Genomic DNA, 27,801 nt, shown 5'->3' on the forward strand with positions numbered 1-27,801 from the left:
AATAATGAGAATAGATGTGACCTAACACTGAGTTCTGATACAAACTCATGAAATGACATGAAATTTATCATAGGGTCTCTCCTACACCTGTTCTTCTGGTGGGACAGCTAGATTGGGGAAACAACAAAAACAGAGTTTAGAGATAAAAATTGTGAAAATGGTGACAATATTTGTGAAAAAAAATTTAATAATGTAAACATGACGTGTTTTGAGTTTCATTAATGAAATGTAATGTTTTGTAACAAAAATTACTTTTTTTAAAAAGAAATAAATATTATTCAACAAATAAAATACTGATACATTACTTCAAAGATTCAAAGATTATAATCCAAATGCAAGGTAGGTACACAAAATCACACCTAAGGTATACCTGAATTCAAGACACTGTATGCCACCTCGGAAGTACTACATTAACAAAAACTTGACGTTGAAACGAATAAGAATATAAGAATAACATTGCAACCAGAGTCTCTTAAATGTCTTAACAATACACATAAAAATACCGACAAACCTACCAAGTAGAACTAAACGGCTCCTCTTTCCTTTTGTGTTTTAAACCAAAAATGCGAGACTACCATTGTGATAATCGACCGGTAGACATATTCTTCATCCACCTACTTCTTTAAATAAAAACTACTTCCCCATCAAGCAGATGTGTGTGTGTCATTTCACACCCTCATTCATCATATTCTGTCAAGGGATGGGGGTAGGGAGTCTGGAATTGATTATTCACGATTTTATTCAAGTCTGTGAGAGGTTTTGGCCTTTAAATTATGAGTAATTGCAATTGAGGATCTATTTGGGATGTTCCGAATAATTTGAAATCGTTTAGAATTTCCGGTAAATCTTTTAAAGATTAATTTCATACTTCAAAAAAGAATTTTATATGACACTTATCTCTGAAGGTTAATAATTTACGAGTTTATTAATAATAAATATTTTATTAATAATAAATATTTATAATTGCAGATTTATATCTTCTTCTAAGTAGTTCATTTGTTACTTACTTATGACAAAGTGTTATTTTTCTGACGATGAACTCTTCGGAAGTTTTGTACTGTAAACTTGTCAGCAGCTTTCTACTTTATTCAATCGTAAGTTTACTATGGATTGCCCCAGACTGCCATATTTCGTTGCGTATCCCAAAAATATTTTCAAGTGTATCATAAATCTGTCTCTATTCGTTCGTATTTATAGTCTCTTCCAATTTGAGATGCTCTTTTTATTTTCCTTCTTTATGTTTACCTTCTATCGAGCATGTTATCTTGATGTTTTCTTGACTATCACCAATTTGGCATTCCTTTGGCACTCCACAAATAATACATGAGTTGGTCTATGTGGTCGATACAAAATCGTCCAACTCGAAAACCTGCTTGCGGTACCAGCTCGAGCGGTTCATATTCAATTGCGACTAGGGTTATCATAACTTTTCTGTACAACCTACTGAGAGTGCTAGTAACTGAGATGCAGCGGTAATTTTTGCAGTCTGTCTTATCCCATTTTTTATGGATGATGTAATACATCCTTCTTTCTAATTTTCAGGTATATTATCTTCATTTACGTATCTATTAAAATGTCAGCATATTAACAAGCGTTGCGTTGGTGTTGCATTTTTCAAAAATTCAGCAGGGATTTCTTCTGGTCTATAGGCTCTTTTTTCATGGTTTTTATAAAGACAGTTTTATAGGGTGTCTCCAATGTTCATTTCTGGTCCATGGATTTGGTATCTTCTGGACGCTTGTTGGAGATATTCAGGTCTGGACTCATTGTAGTTATTTTCCGTAGTGACTTTTACATACATTGATGTTGATGGTTTGATGTATTTATCTCCTCCCTCCTTATATTTCGTATGAATCTCCAAGCCTCCGAAGACTTGCTTCCACTTAGATATGATTCCACTTCCTCGTGTTTTTGTTCCAATGTTCGGTTTTGATGTCTTATAACCATTCTTTTCAAAATTCATTGTTGATTACGGTATTGGTTTTTGTCGTCTACTCCTATTTTTTCGTCTGTAGGTTCGCTCTTCTTTTTCCAAAGCTTCATATGCAGCACCCTTTGCTGATTCTACTATGTGGGCAAGTATTTTTGTGTCGCGGTTTACATATGCACTTTTAAGTCTCTGGTAAGTATACACTAAACTATATGTAATAATGGAATAATTCTATACTACGTCCTATATTCAAATACTTCCACGATTTTTCCATAATATCCGATATCTTTTATTTGTAAAATCACGATTCTATGCTATGCTGATGATGCAGTACTAATTGCTGATAACGAAGATAACCTACAAAGGCAGCTCCACACCTTCAATATCACAGCAAACAAACTTAATATGAGAATATCAGTAGAAAAAACTAAATGTATAGTGATCAGTAAAGAGCCGCGTAGATGCAAACTAGAAATAAACGGCAAAATTGTAGAACAAGTAATGAAATTCAATTACCTAGGAGTAGAGATCACTAGTGACAGGGATATAAGAACAGAGACCACAAGGCAAGCATCAAAATCGGCAAGAGTAAGTGGTTGCCTCCGAGAAACCATATGGAGAAACAAATATCTGACCATGGAAAGCAAAATGAAAGTATACAAGACAACAGTAAGACCAATCCTAACATATGCAGCGGAGACAAGGACCGATACAAGAAAGACGAAACAACAAATCAACAATATAGAAATGAAAGTGTTAAGATCAATAGCGGGCATATCATTAAGAGACAGACAAAGCAACAGACAAAGACAGAAGTATACGCGAACAATGCAAAATTCAAAATATTAACAAGTGGATAAAAACAAGAAAAAAAACTGGAACGAACATGTAAACCGAATGGGACCAGATAGATTAGCGAACATCTGTAAAAACAAAAAGCCGTATAGCAGAAGACCCGTTGGAAGGCTGCCAAAAAGGTGGAAAGATAATGTACAGTCAACAACGACTGAAACAGAATAAGAGGCAGACAAACAGGAGTAATCCTAGTCGCGCGAAGAAGAAGAAGAAGATATTTTATTTGTTCGTTTCTAACTGTCTTGACGTGATATTCTGCATGATCCCTCCCATACATCCTTTTCCATAACTGTCAATGGTTTTTTGTCATATTTGGTCCATCTCCGTGCTTCTGTACATAGTACTGCGTTGTCAAAGATGTTTCATATCTAGCGCATTCAACAGATATAACAATTACTGATAAAGCTTTATTGATGTTTTCAACTATGTTGAATAGATGGAATACATCTTGTATTGTAAGTACGGTATACTGTATGGTTGAAGATGAATACAGTGATTTACTATAATTCTTCTTATTACAACTCCTTTTTTAATAGCTTTAATTTATAACAAAACTATGAAGCGGTATTTTAACTTATTAACTGTATAACGCACTGTACTTAAAATCATTAAAAATATGTACTTTTCTAAAACAATAATCAACTCTTCACGGCAAACGAAAAGCTGAAATCGTGACATTGTGAAAATTCTTCAGATTTAACATACTTCAGCGAATTTCACTGAATGGTAAAACGGCCAGCCGGCTATTTATAATAACATATTACTAGCGCGAGAAATTGCCATCATGAACAAAGGGGCTTTGTACACCATACTAATAAAAACGATGCAGGTGAGTTTTACACATGCACACGTTATGTCAGTTTTATTTTGTTCTGTTAAATATTATATACCTAAGTCGATTTAGAACGTCCCTTTTTAAGTTTATACAGGGCAAGTCATATTATATAATATTATTTTCCATTCAAATAAATTTAAAATGTAAATAAATTGGAAAAATTAAGTCAGCTCTGTATGCCTCTAGTAAATTAATAAGACTATCAAAAAGATATACATGAAAAAATCAGAATAACCTAATGAAATTAAAAGTAAAAATAAAATAAAGAAAGTATGAAATTAAAAGAACTATTAATTATAAAAATTTATAAACTATTACTTTTTAGTGTTTATATATATATATATATATATATATATATATATATATATATATATATATATATATATATATATATATATATATATATATATATATATATATATATATATATATATGAAAATTACTGAGTTCTCGGAAAGAACCGCGTTGAGAATTTAAAACTCGACGTTTCGGCACCCATTTTGGAGCCATTATCAAGAGGGATACGGTTCGGTTCGAGTTCGGGGTCTCAATCTGCCTACTCCCCTCACTCGAGACGTACCAGTATCGTGTTCTATATTGCAAGAACTGTCTCTCGGCACTGAGGTCTCAATCTGCCTACTCCCCAGTGTCGAGTGACTCGAACCGAACCGTATCCCTCTTGATAATGGCTCCAAAATGGGTGCCGAAACGTCGAGTTTTAAATTCTCAACGCGGTTCTTCCCGAGAACTCAGTAATTTTCATTTATCTGACCGCGGAAACTTATCCGAACAAATATATATATATATATATATATATATATATATATATATATATATATATATATATATCATCATCACGTAGCGCTACAACCCTGGGTGGGTCTTGACAGACTGTACAACTTTTTTCCAATTTGTTCGGTCTTCCATCAACCTAGGGTCAAATGGAATGTTCATTTTCCAGAGATCTGCTTGGATGCTATCTCTCCATCGCATTCTGGGACGTCCGAGTGGTCTTTTGCCTGTGGGAATCTCTTCCCATACCAGTTTTACAAGTCTATCGTTATGCAGTCTGTGCACGTGGCCTGCCCATCTTAGTCGCTGTGATTTAATTTCTTGGACAATGTCGGCGTCATTGTAGAGTGCTTTTAATTCGATATTGGTTCTGATCTTATACTGGTTTGTGGTGATGTCATGGCGAGGTCCGAAAATGTTTATAAGTATTTTTCGTTTAAAGCGTCTGAGCTTTCCTTCGTTTGCTTTGGTCATGGTCCACGTTTCGCATCCGTATGTTATTACAGGTCTGACGATGGATTTATAGATTTTGATCTTTGAACTTCTTGTAAGATTTTTTGATTTTATGAGCTTATCCAGTGCAAATAGACAGCGGTTTGCAGATTGGATTCTGTCTTTTATCTTTTATATATACTTTACTCAAGTGCAAAAAATTCGATCCACGCCTATTTTATAGCGAAGAAGACACATTTTTGGAGATGCCACTTATAAATTCGATATATACAGGAGACATAGTAAGGAGAAACATTAAATGTTCTAAAGGAATACAATTTATGAGAAAAAATTTTATTTATAAAAAAATATGGCACAATTCTAAAATTGAAAACATAAAAAGTTGCTTGTTGATAAAAAAAAGTTATAATAAAATAATGTTTATGTCATTTATTATAAATAATTAATAGGATTTCCTCATTGGCCCTTATAATAGCCTGCATACGTCTTAGCATTGTGATAATTCAATTTTGAACATGAAGTTGGTCCAATTCACCCCATATTCCTAAACCTAAATTCGTATTTTCAGTGTGTCCCATAGAAGTTCGATTGGTCGGGGCTGGAAGCTGGCCAATTTATACGGACAATCCCGACTTCTTACAAGTATTCATTGACGATTCTGCAACACGTTGGAGACGTTCTTTATCGTCCATAAAAATAAAATTAGGTCCTAGGAATGGAGCAAAAGGTACCACATGCTGATCTAAACTGGTTGTTATGTATCTCGCTACTGTCATAGAACCTCCATCCCAACTCAAACCATAACTGAGCCTCCTCGATTCTGTCGGCAATATTGCATTGGGCAATCGTTTTGCTTGTTTTCTCCAGATTCTTTTACGACCTTCTGGTGACCTCAAGCAATACCTGGACTCATCTGAGAACAAAACATTACTCCAATCTGCGTAATTCCAATTTTCGTGTTCCCTTGCAAAATGAAGTCGAGTTTTGTGGTATTCCACGGATAGATGAGGACATAGGATTGGTCTTCTGGATAATAAATATGCTGGATGAAGTAGTCGAGACGAACTGTCCACCTACTTACATTTACATTTCGAACTTCATTCGGACGATTTGACAGCTCAATTGAAGTTAGATGTCTATTTCTTAACCACGAAGAAACCAAAAATCGAGCAAAGCGTGTGGATGTTTACGGCCTGATACTGACCTTCTAGTATAGCTTCCGTTTTGATTGCCAATTGCCATAAAACTTTTAAAAATAGTAAATAGAAATTAAGATAATTGTAGTATACCGGATAGTAAAACTTTGTTTTTGCTTTTTAAAAGTTTTTGAAGGGAGGTTTTCAATTTAATAATCGTATCTTTTATTTATGTTTCAATAGTAGGCAAGGAAATAAAGCACTAAAAACACTAAACCTACCAATTTCTCGCAGCAAGATGAATCACTGTCAAAATTTTTGCATTCGATTCGGGAATGTGTCGGGAAAGTTTGTGAATGAAAATTCATAGCGGTGAAATGAAAATTTCACGGATTTCGATTTTGTGCATAAGAAAAATGCATTTCCTAAGTACAAAGAAAATAAAAAATTTTCAACTCAGAAAATATCGAAAGGAATGAGTTCAATTTTGATACTGAATATGATAATGACGATGGTCCTCGAGATACCTGGTGCCCAGTGTGGACCTCGTCTCCTGGAGTTTTATGTTATTTTTATACTCGGGGCTTTTTGGGGTCATTGAACACGAACATTACGACGTCGACGGTGTCCAAGGTATTTGGCGCCCCGGATGAACTCGTCTCCTGTAGTTTTATGTTAATAAGACTTATCTAATCTTAAATAACAAATCAACAAACACTTCAGGATACGATGGCCTCCCGATATCTTGAAGACCATCGCCATCAACACCAAAAACATAAAACTCTAAGAGACGAGGTCCACACTAGCTTCCATGTAGCTCTAGGATCATCGCCGTCATAATATTCGTATTCAGCTACTTCGAAAAGCCCCCAGGTAATGACTTCCGACTGATGTGGAATAAAAATAACATAAAACTCCAGGACCGAGATACACCCTGGGTACCAGGTAGCTCGAGGACCATCGTCGGTATCATATTTGTGTTCAGTGACCTCTAAAACCCCCGACCAACAAAATTAAACTTATTCCTGTCGATATTTTCTTATTTGCAAATTTTTCATTTTCTACGTACTTTGGAAATGCATTTTTCTTATGCACAAAATGCAATTGGTAGGTTTAGTGCTTCGTTTCTTCGCCTATAGGTAGATAAGACAATACATATCTGCGAACAAATGGGGGATTTAGAACCTGATTATAAAATAAACAGGCAGTAATAGTTTTACCCATAATTGGTTAGAAGGTACATTTGTTTGAGTTTCTAAAACTTCCTAATTTGTAAAAATTACACGGAAACTTGAGAGTTTCGGGAACGGAAAGACAACGGAACACGGAAACCAGCGGATGGTATGTGTCGAAGATATGAGTTTTCTTTAATTTAGTATAGATAGAAAACGTCTGGCGGGGAAAAATTAAAGAAGCAGATTGTCTAAGAATAAGATTTCAAAGAAAAATGTGAGTGAGAGTGATTTTTATACGGGAGTCCTGGATAGATTGCTGATAGCTTAGCTAGAAAACCACTAAGTTATTTGCTTTTGCTTGCGTTTTTGACGTGGCTCGAGAATTTTATGATCCGGAATTTGGTCTGAAGGAGACAAAAGATTGTGGTGTTCATTCCGATATATTTTGGAAGAACAATTGTTTTTATCAGATGCCAGAAATAGACTGTATTCATCGGGAAGGTAGTTTTATGTTGAAAGAAACTATTTATATTAAATTACTGGAGTCTTCTATTTCGTTAGAAAGTCAGTTTTCTATGTAAAAATATCCATGAAAAAAACAAGGAAACCATTACTGATAGTTTATTGTAGACGTTTGAAAATTTATTATAATTATTATACGATTACATTAATATTGTCATTAAGTTTTTTGATCTGATCAGAAAATTATTAGTTATATATTTTTCTTTGTATTTTGATAAAGTATTATTTTATTTAGTGATAATACTTTTTTTATATAGGTATTTGGTTTTTTTATTTCCAATTGGCTTCTATAAATCTAAATACAATATAAGATATGAAGCAAGAATAATCCTGAGAGATAAATTAGGAAATTTATTAATGGATGAAAATTTCAGGTAAAGTAAATTTTGGTTACCATAATATATATATATATATATATATATATATATATATATATATATATATATATGAATCATCTCGTAATTTTCACAATAGAGTAATATCACATCGCAGCAACATAAAAACCAAAAAGATAAACGCATGTGCGCTCACAGAACATGCATTAAGTTTAAAACATGAATTTAATTTCGAGGATTCCTGTATTCTGGCTAAGGAAAAAAAACCATTCAAAACGTGTTTTCTTGGAAATGTGTTTCATAAAATCTAATACATCTTGTATAAATAAAAAGTCAGACATAGATAAATTGAACAACATTTATTGTTACTTACTGACAAAACATCAAAAATAAAATAAAGATTTACTTTTACATATACACACCGTAATACACCTGCATATAAAACATGTTGCATACTATCAAGACAGGTTTAAGATACTACTTACATTAATATAATAGCAAGAACTCCTAATTACTTTTTAATCACACTATTTTTGTTTTTTTTTTCTGTTCTCTATGGATCAGTCAAAACACACCATGAAAAGATGTCACTAACAAAATTTTAAAATTTTAACTTTCCAACTAAATTTTAAAATGTATATTGTCCATTATTTTAAATGTTATATTTTATATGTGTGTTTTTAATGTTGAGTGTCGTAGCTTTAGAAAAATAATCTCAACGACTAGTAAGTTGTAATGACAATTTGAGATATGTTGTAAATATTTACACTTTCTTCTAATTACAGTGTCTTGAAGAAGGAATAAACGAATTCCGAAAGCTCGACCAAAAGTCAAAAGAGTGTTTCTATAACATCCCGGCCAAACCTACTGACTGCAGCCCTAATAAACTGTGTTGTTTGTTTATATATATATATATATATATATATATATATATATATATATATATATATATATATATTCGGTTTTTTTTATAACGTCTTACGACGTGGTCCGACTCCCAAACGCCACTGTATTCTGTCTTGAGTTAGGTCTTCGTCCAGATTTCGAGCGTTAATCGCTTTCCTAACTCCCAGGTTCCAGCTCTGTGGTGGTCTTCCTCGTTTCCTCTTCTCTGGGGGTTGCCACATCATCGTTTTTTTAGGCAATCTTTCGTCCCCCATTTGGCTCACATGCCCACACCATATGAGCTGTTTTCTCTCAATATCCTCAACTATAGTGCCCTCTATACCCATTTGTTGTTTTATCACTTCATTCCGTATTCTGTCGGTTCTTGATATTCTCATCGATCTTCTGATGGCATCCATTTCTGTGGCTTCGACCTTTTTCTTATATTTTTCGGTTATTCTCCATGTCTCAGCTCCATAAAGTAGGCTAGTTTTAACCATTGTCTCATAGATGTTCCATTTTCTTTTCTTTGATATTTCTTTACTCCATAGAACTCGTGCTTGTACAATTCGATGTTCTATTTCTCGTTCGTCTTTTCCACTACGGTCGAAGATGACGCCCAGGTATTTATATTCGTTGCATGGATTTATTTTTTGATTGTCATCGATATCGAGTTGTTCTGCTTCAGCTCCAATTGAGAGGTATTTTGTCTTTTCTAAATTGATATTTAATCCCCATTTCTGGTATTCTTCAATTAGTTTTCTAAGCATGTATTCCATGTCATCTTTGTCATTTGAGATCACCACCTGATCATCTGCAAACTGTAAAGTATATATGTAATCGTGATCGTTCAATTGTATACCCATTCCTTTGACTTTCCTTTTCCATTGTTTCAGAGCTGCAGAGATACAAATCTTAAATAGAGTCGGAGAGATATAACATCCTTGCCTGAGAGCACTAACCAATGTTTGATGTGCCCAGGACTTCCCATAGTTTATTTAGCGGGACTGTGTCATATGCCTTCTCAAGATCTACAAAAGTCATATGTAACTCTCTATTTGTCACAATTTTCTTTTCTATAATTTGTTTAAGACAGAAGATGTTATCTGTACATGAACGACCTGCTCTAAATCCTCCTTGTTCTTCGTCTTCAGACGATTGATAATCTTCCTCTATCAGGTCCCGTAGTATTCGACCGTATAGTCGACTCATTGAGCTTGTGACCGATATCCCTCTATAGTTTTTACAATTTCTCCTGTCACCTTTTTTATATATTGGGGTCATATATGCTGTTTTCCATTCATCTGGTGTTGGATGTCCATTAATATATTCGTTAAATATCACCGTGATCATTCTGTGTAATTTCTCTGAGCCATTCTTTATTAATTCCGTAGTTACTCCCTCTGGTCCACTTGCTTTTCCATTCTTCATCCCTGCTATAGCTTTTTGAACTATGTTGATATCTATGGTAATATGCTCTCCCAGAATTTCGATTCTTGATGAATTCATATCTTCTTTAAATTCGTCTCTGTTCTCATTTAATAGATGTTTGTAATAATGTGTCCAATCCTCGGGATTTATGGGATTTAGAATCACTTTCTCGTTAGTCGGCTTCTTAACAGAGTTTATAAACTTCCACGCCTCAGTGCATTGTCGTCCTCCAATATAAGATTCTATCTCTCTGCACCTTCTATCCCATATCTCATTTTTGGAGGTCATAATTATCTTTCTAGTTTTCTTCTTCATTTCATTGTTTCGGTCTTTGTCTGCGTCATCTTTTGTATTCAACCACTTATGGTATAATCTTTTCTTTTCTGTTACCGCATTTTCGACGTCTTCATTCCACCAAAGCTTGTTACTAATATTATGTTCTCATATATGAATTTGGTATTTGTTAGTGTTTCGTCAAGTTTGGAGTCCATTCGAGTCTTATATAGTGTGCGGGTGCTCTCATGAATTAAACTGGACAGATTGTATTGAGGAAGATCAATTCTTTCTAAAAGTTGTTCGTCTTGGCTTGATGAGACACTGTCCTTTAATCTATATGGGAAAACAATTTTTGCCCTGACCATGTGGTGATCTGATCCGCATACTGCTCCTCTCATAGCTCTAATATCTCTAATGAGTATTTGTGAATTTTGTTTAACTATCACGTAATCTATTATAGACTTAAGATTCCTTGTTGGTTGAAACCATGTATATTTGTGTATGTTTTTGTGACAGTAATATCTGTTAGTTATTTTGAGTCTATTACTTTCATAGAGATTGATAAGTGTTTCTCCGTTATCATTTACGACGTCTTCTCCATAAGGTCGTTTATTGTTGTTGTTGTTGTGTTGTTTATGTTTGTTTATATCGACAGTCAATAATATCCAGTATGTCTTATATATATAAATTCATGTAACCACATTTACATCTTTATTGTATAAATTAATTTTTTCTGTGTTTTTGTTAGTTTTATATGTACATTAAATTTTAATAAGCTTAAAACAAGCCTGTCTTCTCTGGGGCTTTTAAATCCCATCGACGTAACTAGACCTCTGGAATCTAATAAAAACAGAACGTCGAGATCTCGTTAGAAATAATACACAGAAGCAAAAAGGCAAGAAACGAGCACAGTCCTATCTCTCAGCACGCCATCCGTCTCTGTACAATTAAAACGGGCAATTTTCATCTTAGGTGTTAGTCCAAATAAACAAAACATCGCCGGGAAACACACGTGCCAACGAGATCGAGCCAATTTTAGAAAACGGAAACGGAATGTGACTGGTTCGTTCATTTTTACTACCCCGCGGCCCCAGTATGATTCGATCCGGGGTAGCCACTACACTAGCGCCCTTTCAGGGACTCTAAAATCCTTATAAATAATTTATTTCAAGCCTGTACCATGTTTAAATAAATAGGTGTTGGCGATTCTGTCTCATTGTTAATGAAAATTATTCACCCTCGTAAATTGCTTATTCCGTTTGTTAATCGCTTGATGATTACAAACAACAATTTTGATCTTAACAATAATATATTCAACGCTGGCATTTCCAGGATATGTTTAAAATTTAAATTGGCAATAACAGCAACTATTGCAATTATATATATATATATATATATATATATATATATATATATATATATATATATATATATATATATATATATATATATAGAAGTTTTTAAAGAACGTCGCTATAAATCTAACGCGACTTTTTAATGCGCCTAACAACTTAAGAGGACCAAATAACTATAGATGAATAACATTTTTTACATCCTTGAAATTATTCATCAAAATATTAGGGAATTGAACTGCAACTGGGAATATACACAAATATCTAGTTAGCCTAGACCGGTTATATGGATAAAGTAAATATTGCGTCATTTACCATAGTGATAAAGAATAACTTATTAGATGTGTCAGTGTAAACTTTCACATCAAAAAGTCAAACGAGAATAAAATTTTAAAAAAGGATGTCGACTGACATTCTGAAAATTGAAAAATTTGAGTCTAGAGGCAGCATCAAGTAGATGTATTTGAAGGCGTTAGGAGGAAAGCAGATTTACGAGGACACGCTTAATACCTTTCGTATGCGACCGTTGAATTGCAATCTCCAAAAGACGTAAATTATCCATTGAAGATGAACACCGATCGGGAAGACCAGTGATGTTCACTGCTGTAAATAAATATCCAATACGATTGCCAAGTAGTAATTATGATTGACTTCCTAAATAAGGATAGAAAAATTACTGGAAATTATTATTCGACGTTACTATCACTCTACAAGAAAAAAATATGGACAGAAAGAAGACAGAAAATTATCCTAAGGAATTTTATTTTTGCATGACCCCGAGCTTTGTTTGAATTCCTCGAACATCCCCCTTATTCATCAGATTTGGCTCCAAATCTTCCGGTTAAAATGTCTTTCCTCAATTGATAAAAGTCCTAAAAGTCTGAAATTTTCTTTCAACAAACAGGTGAAGGGAGTGTGATAGCATGGTTTGCAGAACAATTTTTTTTAATTGTTTAGAGGCGTTGACAAAACTGACTTTTGAACATTTTTCTGAAAATTTTGTTTGCTTATATAGTAGGCTAAGAATTTTTCGATATATCCCCGTACGAAGAGAAATAAAGTTTCACCATAAATAAACACATAAAAATCTATATGATAAACTTGATATCGGAGAGGCAAAAAGGAAGATATATGTAAAATAGACATAGAGCAACGAAAGCAAAATACTTTAATCAGATTGGATGTATCCGAAAGGAATATAATAAAATACTTTAAGCACGAAAAGGATGTCAAAAAGCAATGAAAAATATATTTTGACAATTTATTTAAACTAATAATTTTACAGGAAACCAGTACATCTGACGAAAGGTTAAGCAGTTGGACTAGATTATTTCTCGGGCTGTACTGTCCTCCGGAGGCGTGACAGCCGTGCCGGAGGCATCAAGGAATTTGGATATCGGTCAAAATACTTGGGAATTCCAAGGTTGGCCAAATCCAAATTTCTAATTGATTCGATGCAGGGAAATTCCACTTTCGCTACGTAAAACAAAGGATTTGTTTTACATAAAAGCAGGTAGATTTTCTCTCATCGATCAGTCGAGCTTGCCTCTTCTACTGTAGACCTAGTCGGTGCTATTATTGTCCCAACTAAGTTATTGTTTTATTTCTGATTTCCTATATACCATTTTTTTTTATTTTAGCATTATTGTATATTCAGACCTTTTCAGGTTAGAATATTTGTTCATGTACTGATTGTTTGATATTTTGATTATTTTGATTGTTTATTTTTCTTGTATTTTGTGTCTAAGTTGTTCTTCCGTAAGTTAAGAACACTTAGAAATATTTATCTTGATTTTCCTATTTTATATTTTGATTTGTACTTTGTCTAAGTAGTTCTTTCCGGTAAGTCAAAGAACGCTTAGAAATATTTCTCTGATATCTGACTTGTTATTTTATTGTGTGTCTAAGTCGTTCTTTTCCGGTAAGTCAAATGAACCCTTAGGAATATTTTCATATCGCATTATTATTTCTGATATTTTATCTAAGATATTTTCTTCCGTAAGTTAAGAAAATACTTATATATTTGTCTATTTTCATTTTTCCATTTTTTTTTGCTAAGCTGTTTCTTCCGTAAGTCAAGAAACACTTAGCAATATTTTCACATCTTTTCTATATTTGATTTTTCTTATTTTCTATTATAAGTCGTTTCTTCCGTAAGCCAAAAAACACTTATAAATATTTGTGCATTTATTTTACTATATTTGATTCTCTTGTTTAGTTTCTGTTCTAAGTTGTTTCTTCCGTAAGTCAAGAAACACTTAGAAACATTTTTCTTTGCATTATATTTTTATACCATTTAATTTAATTGTTTACTAAGTTATTCCTTCCGTAAGTCAAGGAATACTTAGATCATTTTTACCTATCTGTTTTCCATTTTTGCTCTGTTACTTTGTAACTGTTCCTTGGAACCGTTACCTATAACAGATATTTGTCACTGGAACTGTTATTTATAACAGCGGTAGTATTTAACCTTTCTACCAGCGACAAACCAAAGATGGTGAATACCCGATCCAATTCCGGGGATAGGAAGAAGCCCGAAGAGCCGGCGATGGGTCCTACAGGCCCAAATTCCCCCTCTCGGCAACAGTACAGTGTTGGGAGAGACAGGAACAAATTGACTAACAAGTTTTAGCAGAATTACGGACGTGGGGTACGGTACGGTACGGTAAATGAACGGAGATGCAGTTTCTAATCTCTGAAGCGGAAATATCCGAAAATCAGTTTGGATGTATGCTAGGTAGATCAACAGCATATGATATTACTACTAGTGTTAGGACAGATCAGGTAGGAACAGATACATTTTATGGGAAAGTAGGATTGGTTCAGGACTGAGCGCTTAGTCGTTATTAATTCTTCTTAGTGTTGGATCAAATAAATACCAGTGGAGCCACAGGGTAATACTCCTTGGTGCCTAATGAATGCGGATGAGGGGGTGCCAGTACAAAAACAGTATCTATAATAAAGATAGTTAAAAGATGGTGTTACTACTACAAATAAGATGAGAACTTTCAATAACTTCAATGGTATTACAGAGTAATCAAGAAATAAATGAATACGCATGCAGTTAAGTTAAGACGAGACCGATGAAGTGGAAGTAGGTGAGTAGTGTATTGTAAGGCATAAAGCTTCAAATGAAGCTGAAAAGCAAATTTTATAAAATTATTATACGAACAGCCATGATGTACGGCACTGAATGTTGCACATTTAAAAATAAAGAAGAACAACGAATGTATTTGGTGTAAATGAGAATGGTTAGATCGAAGAGTGGAATGACAAAAACGGATAAAATTTGGAATGAGTATAATAGGGAAGAAATTGTGGCATCAATTATTAATGTCTAAATGAGAGAGCATAGGGTATAATTGCAAGAGCACATTTATTGCCGAAATGATAATCACCAATACAAAGAATCAATTAAGTAATGAAATAATCGAAAAATTGATTCTGAATGGACTGCAAATATTTAAGATATTGTGGCATACACATAATCAGAATGATTTGAAGAATCACGATTAATTAGTTAGTCTTTGTATTAAAACACAAAATACCAGAGGGAGTTTTTGTGTACCATGCAGAACATCACTGAACAGCCGGGTTATTGATCGGGTTTTATCGGAGATCAATTTATTGAGTTTTAGGGCACTTTCCAATCAATTAAAATGTTTTTCCAGTTTGTAGCTTGTTCAGCGAGTGTTTTGAGAAGGGTTCTTTCAAAAATAAATTATAAGCACGAGTTTTAACAAGGAATCACCAAATTCAGTTTTCACAGCAATCATGTCTTCTATTAAAAGCTATAGTAACTACACTGATTGTTTCCTGGTTGAAGAACCTGAGAGAGTGGTTTGGTTGCAGCTCAAAGCAATTGTTCAGAGCAGCTGCCTCGAAGGTCAGAATAGCCATGATAATTGCCAACCTTCGTCGCGGATATGACACTTAAAGAAGAAGAAGAAAAAACACTACAATATTGATTTAATTTTTTTTAAGTATTTATTATTCGTTGTTCCAATAATCTCAAAATTATCCCATTATAATATCTGACAGTTTCCTATAAATAATAATTTAAATGCACCAAAGACAGGATTACCTACTTATTATCAACCCGAATAACAATATTGTCTCCTATTCGATTTTACGATCATACCAGTTTTATACTCAGCATCTTGAATTTTTGTTACATTCTCTGCATTATTGTTATCGTTTTACAAAATTTATTTAACAATCCTTTTTTAAATCTTGAAAAATCTTAACGCTTCCGCGCCTCTGAAAGTCAACACAGCCGGTCGGCATCTCGCGGCCGAACTAAAATAACAAATATCCCGGAAAGGTTTGTTTTTTTATTTTTTCGGTCCGTTGATTCTTTGATTGATTCGTTATGTGCTGGTAGACAAAGCGATCGGAAGACTGGCAACTTATTGAGAATAGTTTTCAATATTTTCATTCCCGTTGCTAAGAACTTTCAAGTAAAATAGATTTGTTTCTATAGAAACGTAATAAATATAATTCATTAATATAAGCAAAAATTATAGCAATATCAATATTGATAATTATTTTTTTTTTAATAAACATCATCTGTAAGATTTGCACAAAAAAGTTTCCTCAGTAAAGTTAAAAAATTACATTCATCACCATACAAGTTAAGAAAGCGAGAAGGTATCTTCAGCATATAACATAAAAGTCATAAGCCAATAGGGAAACACTATCTCGATCATTAGCTAAGGAGTTTCTTTAGATTTCTTTAGGAAGACACTTGTAACAAGTGTCTATTTATGGTCGACCAAAATCAATGTTAAACTTCTCATGAAAATATTTCACAAAGTAAGAATATAGAATTTTGGTTGTTAGATAGGTATTTTACTTTTAAAAAAATTTTATTTTATACTTTATCATCAATATACAGATAGATATTATTGCTGAAATGAGTTTCCTTAACAGGAAAGGATTCAATATGCTGATGAATTAAAATGTTATTCTTTTCTGCAACAGCATTACCTTTTTTATTTTCGCTAATAGCCACTTTGGCTGATGCGATTTTGTTAATAAAAAAAAAATTACCTTTTTTATTTTGTGCAAGCCTGTCACATGAAGTTTTGTTTTAGGAGACATTTTAAACGTTTCAATCGTTAATACTATTGTTAGATAAACTAAGAAATGACTTTTGACACACCTTCGTTCACCATTAATTGAAACATAAAATGAGCAAGTTTTTCCCTTTGAACTTCCGGGATTTTAAGAATGAGATTTTCTTTTTATGTTAACTACTTTCAAGAGACATTGCAAATAAATGTCCTGATCATCCTTAGTGTTAAGCAAAAAAACGAGTAAATAGTGCATCTTTTATATCATCTTGTAATTTCTTAAAACATTTCATTGGACAACTAAAAAGAAACGAATTGGTATGTAATTACAGAAAAAACCATTTCTTTATTGCAGATTTACCGACATCCATCACGAAACGTTCTTAATGCTACAGCTTTTTCTATCTAATTTACATTTGACTTTTAAGTCTAGCTTTCTTGATATGTATATGTTATTTCTACTGATTTTTTTAACTATGTTAATTTCTACTTGACAGCTAATGCTGACGTAAGTCAGCTCTAAGCTGGTTTTTGAGTGTAAGAGAACACTGGCTGACGTTGCGCTGATCAATAGGGTTAACTTAATATGAGTACCGGGACACACATGTGTGAAGGAAATCAACGGCTGAGGCCCTGGCAAGGCGCTCATCCACTCTGCCTACCCGTGATTGGAGTACCCTTAAGTACTTACCCTTAAGTAGCTTCTTTTGCGGAGATTCCAGGACTCCTAGGCCAGTTGTGGAGATATGAGAGAGGCTAGGCTTCGGAGAGTGGGGCCACCCAAGTCTTACAGCCCAACCTCCTTCCAGTCGGTACTCTCTGGTGGTCAGGACCAGAACCTCTAGACTCAGGTTGCATCTAGATCTGCTTGGATTGGTGTATGGCCCTTTACGTAATGAGGAGGAGAAAACCTCCTCACATGTTCTATGGAAGTGTCCGGCCTGGCCTATCAGAGGTGGCAGGTCCTAGGTTCGGCTTTTGTGCAACCGCGCCAAATGAAGGAGTTATCCATAAAGAGACTTGTGGCTTTCTGTTAGACCATAAGGTTAATAAAGGACTAGACGTTCGGAATGATAGGAAGAGCTCAGATTTGGTGCCCCTGCTGTTTTTTGCAGATATAGCTCGGAATAGCCTGGACCTTAGAAAAGCTAGATCAGGTCCTTATGGGCCCTGACCCGATCTACCATAACCATAATGCGTTACACCTTCTGTGAGTAGGTTGTATGTGAAAATCATTAAAGAAATGAAGGAGGAATAGCTGCGAACTTCAAAAGAACAAAATCACAAAAGAAAAGAACTCAAAAACAGTGAACAAAAAGAGAAATCAAACGATTTCTACATAGCGAAACCGAATTCAAATTTTTATCACTGTGTTTCCTAAAACTTGCGAAACAAACAGCTGGATAAATTACTCGGCAAGGGAATCTAAAATTGCATTCCACATGCCGTTCATCCTGGTCAAAATTCGTAGTGAATTCAGTTTCTGGTACTCCAAACGAAGTAAGTAATAAAACATAATGACGGTATTAGATTTTTTTTTATACAGGGCAGAGACAGCCGCTTATACGTATTTCGACCTCTTTAGGTCTCCTCAGAACGGTATAGCCACTGCTCTGAACCAAAACAAAAATCTCTCCCGTCCTAGACAATAGTTATCAAAATAACTATATACGGACGTAACTACGCCATATAAAAACAAAAAGAGAAATCAAACGATTTCTACACAGCGAAACCGAATTCAAATTTTTACCACTGTGGTTTTTTACCACCAATTTTCAGTGGTAAAAATTTGAATTCGGTTTCGCTATATAGAAATCGTTTGATTTCTCTTTTTGTTTTTAGATGGCGTAGTTACGTCCGTATATAGTTATTTTGATAACTATTATCTAGGACGGGAGAGATTTTTGTTTTGGTTCAGAGCAGTGGCTATACCGTTCTGAGGAGACCTAAAGAGGTCGAAATACGTATAAGCGGCTGTAGCTGCCCTGTATCAAAACAAAAATCTAATACCGTCATTATGTTCAAAAACAGTGGTTTTCGTCCCGGACGCTCATTTACTGATAATATATTTTCTATAAAACAGCTCATAGAAAAAACAATAGCATTCAAACGCTGAATTGCGCATTGTATTCGTAAATCTTCGAAAGGCCTATGATTGTGTCCCAATATACAACCTGTGGAAAGCAATTAAAAATCACGTAATAAATAACAGCTACATTAATACCGTAAAATCACTTTGCGAAGACAATGAATGTATAATAAAAGTCAAACTACTCAGAACCGTTTAAGGTCGATAAAGGACTTCGAAAAGAATGCTGCCTGTACCAACCTTATTTAAGCTTTATATATATGAAACACTGAAAAACTGGAAAAAAACTGGACAGATGGGAGTAAAAATTGATGACAACAAAGTATATCGATAGCTTTTTGTTTGCCGATGATCAAATAATTTTAGCAGAAGAAAACACGACAATATAGTCTATACGATAAAAGAGCTGGAAGAAGAATTTAGAAGCTGGGGTATGGAAATTAATTATGATAAAGCCAAGTACCTCCAGCAGAAGACCTGGAGATACTTGGGGGTAACTTTAACAAATACAGGCAGGTGCAGATGAAGTGGATATAAGCGGAAATCTACTAACTCTATGGCTAGAAACGTGAGTAACAAATAAAAGAATGGAAAACAGAACAAATGCAATGGAAATGATGTTTTAGAGGAGAAGCTACTGATAAAACACTAATGGACAAAATAAGAAATTAACTTATTAGAGAATTAATGTGAAGGAGACACTAAATGATATAAAAAAAGGAGTTTTATTCTAGTATGGACATATGCGAAAGATGTAGGAGACAAGAATACCGCTGAGAACTTGGAAATAGAAACCAAATAGAAGAAAGAAAATAGGAAGTCCTAGATTAGAGTGGAATGGACAAATAAAAACAGCAGTAGACAAAAAATTCACTGGAGAAGATATACAGGATGGAAATATCTTTTGGAATGTATTATTTCTGTCCTCGTTTTAAAAATTATAAAAAAGCTGGCACGCGCCGACGTTTATATATAAATATGCGGTTATTAAACATAAATTCAAATATACAAGGTGATTCACGCAAGCCTAGCATAGCACAAAAGTTTTATTTTTAATGGAACACCCTGTATATTTTTAAAAAGCTCCTTAACAGACTGATCTTAACGAACTATATCATGTAGGGTCTATTATTAATATTACAGGGTGAATTGTTGAAATTATATAGTGTGGAAACCCCGTATGCAATAAAGTTGTTTGTGTCCTTATTTTAGAAAATTATGGAAAACGCTGGGGTACTTTAACTTTTAAATTCAAATGTGCGCTTTTCATATATAAAAATATACAGGATGTTCCCTTAAAAATAAAGCTTATGAACTATGCTAGGCTTGCGTGAATCACCCTGTACATTTAAATTTACGTTTATAAAGCGCACATTTATAAATAAAAGTCGACGGGTCCCAGTGTTTTTTATAAATTTTTTAAGGAGACACAGTTTTTTATAACAAGAACGGAAATAATTTTATTCCATAAGTGGTTTCCACCCTGTATACGACAAGAAGAAATGGCGATTCGAATGTGGTAAATAGAATATGCTGTGCAAAGCCACTATGTATGAAAGGCAATCACTAAAATGTATGTATGTATGCATGTACATTAGAACAATGTCAGTTTCTTTTTGAAATAAACGATTCAATTTTTTTTCTATAATATATTTGAAATATTGTTTGATTACAAATTTCATCTCAGTTATAGCTTAGTTTTTTCGGACTAAAGGAGATATTTGTTTAAATCGATACCAACCGTTGATAATATATCTGATTTACTATACCTACATAACGTGAATATAACCAATTGTTTGTAACGTTAACAATTTTCAAAATGAAATTTTCCTTAAATAAGCAAGTATAAGTTATACATATTCCTTACATTTCCGGTCATTCTATCCTCAAGATCGGGTACATTCAATACGAAAAACAACAGTTTTTACACAATGGATATTAAGCAGGTAGCAATACCTAGATATTATCCGTGAAGTCAATGAAATACCTTGAAAAAAAACTTTAGCAAGGTATACTTAAGTGAAAACAATACATAGATAAGAATAGGCACTTGGAAAGTGATTATTTTATTTATTCCCAAAGTTGCAGTGGCTTAAAAGTAAAATAGAAAAAAATATTGTGACAAAGCTATTTCTAAAATGTGATGAAATCAGATTATAGGAGATTATGCTAATCCTAAAAGAAGTTATGATGAGGATAATTATTTAATGATAATTATAATCAGTTGTAGTCACTTTAATTCAGGCATATGAAAACTATTAAATAAATACATGGTAACTAAAAGGGAATATGTTGAATCTTCCACTCGAAAATGGCGACAACTGCATCTGGCCAGAGCCAGTAGCCAACTCATTGGCTCTGGTTGGACGCAGTCGTTGTCGCTAACTTCGAGTGAAGGACTCAATATTCAAGTTATTCCCTTTTAGTTAAAATCTTTAATACTCGACATTGTCATTTTTTAATTTTAAAAAGTTTTAATATATAAGTAAAATAAAGGTTTTCATATGTAGTTGTAAGTGCTATTTGCACGTTTATTAAGACTTACTTGTGACGGTCTTATATGACCGAAAATGTTTCAACTAATCCTTTAGGATAATTTTAAAATTTAAATATACGAATTACAAAAAAATAATTTTTTATATTTCCTTTTCCGTTTATAAATTATGGTATACAGCTAACACCTGGGAATTTTACATTGTACATTTAGATTTGTACAATGTAGGTTTAGAGGACCTAGTTTCCCGAAATTCCCATTTTTTATAAATTTCCATGGGCTAAGATGACCAGGCTATCCGAATACCCCAAGACATGACGTATGTCGTTGTTGCGTTTCGCTATTAACTTATCCATGGCCAAATTCCACAAGAGAGGAGATAAGATTCCGTGGCTCCGTCATGCGGACAGCTTCTGATTAACTGTACTAACACTACCCCCTTCAGCATGCAGTATATCCACTGGTAGCTTGTTTCTTGTATACATTTCAGCTCACCACTACCTGTTTAAAAATTTGTACACCGACTACATGTATCTATATCGGCTATGATGAGTATGGGTAAAATTCAGTCAAATACGAGCTACAATAATCCTTAACTTGGTTGAGTTAATCCCGTATGCGTGGAGATTAAATACCCCCGAAACCTTGTTCGCGAAAAGTGGAATAGTCCTTCACTCACTATATTTTCCCAATTGCACAGGTGCCTGAATTGCAAGTGACTGCGGCATATCCAACTCGTAACCTAATTGTTAAAAATGTAGTTTGAGCAATAAAGTACGTTACGAGTTGTGAGGACAATTTCATGTTTTGAAGAATTGGATTCGACTAAAATCCCATAAAAGGGGAACGATCCTTGGATGTTGTTGTACAAACATTAGTATTTTCTTGTGGATATATACCAACATAAGAACAGAATCAGAAAACATAATATAAGAATTGTTATATACAAAGAATCCCTACAAACAAATCTTATTCTTAGTAATTTCTCATGTCTTTTCCAAATATATATCTAATTAATTTATATTTAATATGTGTAATTTCATAGAATATTTTTTATTATATCCGATAAGTTGCTGAGTAGTTCAAAGATTTAAAAAGGGAACAAATCTTCTACATAATTTTGCATAATAGTCCAGTCGTAAGATATTTGACCTCAAAAAATCATACGGACAGCTGAATTTTGCTGAGAATGTCAATTTTGGTATCCCCAAAAAGTAGCAAAAAATTTTGCCATTCCTACTCCCGCGCTTCCCCCTTAAAAACCCCACCCCCCCCCTAAAAAATACCCTAGGGGGTAACGCCGTTAACGAAAACCATCGATTTACCAAGAATCTGTACGCCGTAGTAGAAAAAAATGTTTTAAACAAAAAATCTCAAAATAGAAATTTCATGTTATAGATTTTCGAGATTAAGCTCTAACAATGGAAAATAGTGATCGGCCAATGGAAGTGATAAATTTTTTTTTTTTTTTTTTATTTAAACAAATATACCCGCATCAACCACTAAGGGTTATTAGCGGTTATTGATCTTGAAACGTTAATTTAGTTAACAGCTTTTTAGAAACTGATTTGATTTGCGACAAAATGAAAAATTGAGTACGAAAGCTGCTCTCTTCACCTTTAAAACACATTTTGATTTTTGTCGATAGGGCACTCTGATCAAAAGATATCGAATTTTTACATTTATCGAATTATTTTTTTAGAGGTACAGTGGCATTTTCGTCTTTAATGACTGGAATGTATAGTTCGTTCCAAACCCTTCTCTCAGTGCGTCATAGTTGATCGAATTCTCTCTAACACATTAAGCTAGAAGTGACAGAAAAAAACGTGAGTCTGTGATTATTATACATAGAACTTAGAAAATTATGTATCGTTCACGAGTATTTGCATATTAAAGCGAATTCTACTTACGGATGTATAATTGGTTGGAGTTTAGAATAGGTACGCTAAATAGATATTCAATGAATGATGTGACAGTACTTTCACAATGTCAACTGACAAAATGATAATAATTGTCATTCCAGGTTAGTAGTTACGAAATTTTACAGTGAAAATTTAATTTTGTATTTATTGTCATAAAAATATTTTAAATATGCCGAGATATACCGAGAAAATTATTTTCAATTAGAAAAAGAGGCTGGGACAACTTTATTACTATTTTCTGTCGTTCGTGAAGTAAGTTTTAAATTATTAATTAATAAAAATTTGTATACAGGACGGGACCTTTAATATGTAAATTAAAAAAAAATTTGATATGCTAAAGTTTTTACTCCACATTTAAAAAAAAATAACCTTTTCACATTTAGCTGATTACGATCCTGCAACTGTGAGATTTAACTAAAATGTCATGCAATAATTCTCGACTTTTTTAAAATCCTATATGACGTCAAAATTAGTGACGCACTAATTTGGTTTGGGACGGACTGTACTCACATCATAGGCATTTACTTTTGAAATTCGACACGTTTTTGCTGAAGTACACACTATATTTTTCTAAAATTGCATTCAATATTAGGTACCTAAAAATGTATCATTAAAAAAAATACATAAAAAAATACTTGACATCTATAATTCTAATTAAAGAAACGTCAAACGCGTCAGTCGTATTCCATATTTAAATTTTCCCAAAACAGTCCTAGAATAATATTCTCGACAATATTCCCGTACTGTTTTCTAAAAGTGACACTGAATTAGTATTTAGGAATTGCGTATTTTCCGGTCAAAAATTATGCTGAGAGTTAGATATTCTAGAAAAAGAGTTAATAATTGAAAAAACACAAACATGTCCAGGATACATCATTTATAATTTAAAATAATAATATATTCATATTATTTAGCAGTACAAAAATTAAGATTTGAGTAGATATGGTAAGAAATTAAATGTTATAACGGAATATGTCCTGTGTCAGATTCTGACAATATTTCAAACAAACTATAAACTACTATTATAGCAATAGATTTTTGAGACAAGCTTGCCTACAAAAACGCCGAAGTTTGGTCAAAATATTGATTGTTTCTGACAGTTAAGTTGCACTGTAGATCAAATTTACGACTTGTAAGTTCGTAACGGAGTCCCTAGGTAATTGACGAAGCACAACGAAATAACGCTATGGGCGCTAGGGTATAAAGAACTTGCAAGCAATGAGATTGCTGATAATGTTGCTAAAGAAGCAATGTAAATACTCCTTCTATCGAATAATTCGGCGGTATTCCTAAAAAGCTGCATTGTGGAAGATGTCCGAATTAGTGGAGCTTACTTACTGAGACAATGTTCTAGACCAAAGAAACAAAAAAATCTGGCTTCAGAAAACTGAACTCAGACCAGAGTAATCACTTTCTTTCACCACATTCGGACATCTTCCACAATGCAGATTTTTGGAATACCGCAAAATTGTTCGATAAAAGGAGTATTAACAATGCTTCTTTAGCAATAGTATCAGCAATCTCACTGCTTGCAAGTTCTTTATACCCTAGCGTTGTTGTACCCTAACAAAGTTTTTTCGTTGTGCTTCGTCAATTACTTTGGGGGATGTTTACAGTTCCACTCTGCTCAACACTGCTCACTCAGTTGTCAAATCTGTAAAATGGGCAAAGTGATCAGAGCAACATGCAGATTCTGCAAAAATGTTGGCTACAACTGCCGATCATATATTATGTACTTACAAACATATCTGCGAAAGGGATAATAAATAGGTTTTCTTAGAAGCCGAGATCTTTTGGACTTATCATAGATGTAAGCCTATACACAGAAGATCTTTCAAGTTGCAGTGTGGAAAGACCTATGATGTCAAATGTGTCGGAATAGTAGTTAGTATCAATTTTACAAGGAAATTACTAACTAGAAAATTTTACTGGCTACTAGCGGGATAAAAGGGTGGGTTCTAACAGTTCTACGAACCTGGAATGTAGATCTATGAATTCAGCTTCAGTTAATGATTAATATAAAATGCATTGCATTTGGTGCCAACGTATTTTTATGTATTTTTCATTTAGAATGTCATTTTAAGAGCCAATAGAATTATTAAAAACCACTACCATGAAACGACAAGAAATGATAATTATGGATTTGTGATGTGATTCGGATTTATGAGTGGGGTATATAAAATTAAACTATTGAATTAAGCATATTTCAAACTAATAAAAAGGAAACAATTATTTAATTTGTCAAAAATTTTTATTTGAAAACGAATTCCGAACTGTAAGACTCGAAATATCACATAAAATACGTAAATGTGTAAATTCTTCTCACCCCCCCCCCTTAAAATAATTCCAAAAAATTAACGTTAGTTACACGAGTTTTAACATTAGTAACATTATCACGATACTTTTGTAACAGAAAAACACAATTTTTTTATATGTTTACGTTTTTTTAAATTTTTTTTTGTAAAAAAAAATGTATTCGGCAGACGTTTAAAATAGCAGGATTAACTAGTACTGGGCAACAGAAGAAATAACATTATACATATATATTATATATATATATATATATATATATATATATATATATATATATATATATATATAACATAAATATGTATAATGTATATATACATATAAATATAAATACTAACTAATCAAAACATAAAATATGTACTAAGAAATAGAGCTAAGTCTTCTCAAGCAAAATAGCAGCTTTTTGAAATCTTTATAGTAAATACAATTACTTATGATAATAAATTATAATTTAAAAATTATCATAATTTAACCAAAAATTATAAAATATATTAAAACTATTGATTATGAACTAAAATAGGTAATAAAATAAGAATACAAACGATTTTCCTTTTTGCAATATTTTAAATTGAAATTATTTTTGTCTATCGTATAACTGAACACTTTAAAATATATAATGAGTTACTTTTCAATTTATTCTCCCAAAAAACAACAAAACCCTGTCATCCAGTGAACATAAACTTACCTGTTTGTGGCACATCAGGAATTTTTATTGACTGTACTTTCAATTTGTCCTCTATTCCTTTTCTCGCCAATTCACAACTCCTTGAGTCGTGTGAAGTTGCAACCCCACATAACACGAAAAACAAAATTAACGCGAAACCCTGCTTTTGATACATTTTTGTGAGGAAATTTATTCCAGTCCAACTTATCACAGCCATGACAAACTAATTTAATTCAATATAAAGCCTTTTTCATTCTCTACTATTTAAATATCCATTTCTAAGGCACTAAAATACGGCTTTTATTGACTTCGGCGACCGGCAACTCAACGACTGAACTCCGATCCTACTCCTTAAGCAAGCAGAAACACGACTGAAAGAGGAATGCCTGAAACGAATCCAACAGAAACATGCGCAAGTTCGCCTGGCAAACAGTTTATTTTTTATGCACCTTCAATTTTTTAGGTAGTGTGCAACGAACGGAAAAACGCATGCGTCTATGCATTTAGAAGAAATCTACCTGAGTGGGGATGTAGTGGGGAAGATTCTGTAGTGATTTTGTTCTTTATTGACGAGTCAGTGTTGCCAACTCCTTCCAGATGTCATGTTAAATACTAGAACTTAGACTACAACATTTTTGTAATCACATAAATATACTAACTGTTACCACATATTTCTTAAATATTCTTTTAGCATTAAACTGTGCTATTACTTCCTACTATCACTTCCTGGTCCTGCAATGCAACTCAGACGTGGTCGCCATTTTCGAGTAAGGGCTCAGTATGTTCCCTTTTAATTAAAAATCTATAATTATCGACATTATGCCATTTAATTGAAAGTTTATATAACATTTTAAATGTAAATTTAAGGTTTTTATATCGTTTTGTACGTAGCTTTGTAAATGCTTGATGTATCACTGATGATGGTCTGATAGGACTGAAAACGTTTTGAACAATTTTATAATCCTTTTGGTTATTTTCATGACTTCATATATATTATTATACCAATTACCAGTTGTCTTCTAACGGCCATGTCTAGGTCCAGTGTGCCTGATCGTCCCTTTAAACCTTAAACAATATTTCAGGTCTTCTTGAATTGCTTCCCAGTTTGTTTTACGGGGGTTACGATAAATTTACTTGATAGGCTCATTACCTGTCATTTCAAAACAAATGTGTTGATGGTCTGAACAAGACACCTCATTTGATACATGCCATTCTTAACAGTTCTAGCTATGTGAGTCGCAGCCATTGTTATTGCAATTACCTTTTTTCA

At 33.3% G+C, this 27,801-nt stretch overlaps 1 protein-coding gene across 1 annotated transcript in view; it reads right to left on the reverse strand.

Annotated features, from left to right (window-relative positions):
• Positions 1-26,998, reverse strand: part of dlp (glypican dally-like) — a 243,211-nt gene extending 216,213 nt beyond the window's left edge. The window contains exon 1 of the mRNA XM_072540471.1: positions 26,553-26,998. Coding sequence (XP_072396572.1) covers positions 26,553-26,748 — 196 coding nt within the window. The 5' untranslated portion in view covers positions 26,749-26,998. The remainder of the gene's footprint in view (positions 1-26,552) is intronic.
• Positions 26,999-27,801: the final 803 nt, after the last annotated feature.

Source organism: Diabrotica undecimpunctata, chromosome 8 (assembly GCF_040954645.1).
Source record: "Diabrotica undecimpunctata isolate CICGRU chromosome 8, icDiaUnde3, whole genome shotgun sequence".
In the NCBI taxonomy this organism is placed as follows: Eukaryota; Metazoa; Arthropoda; class Insecta; order Coleoptera; family Chrysomelidae; genus Diabrotica; species Diabrotica undecimpunctata.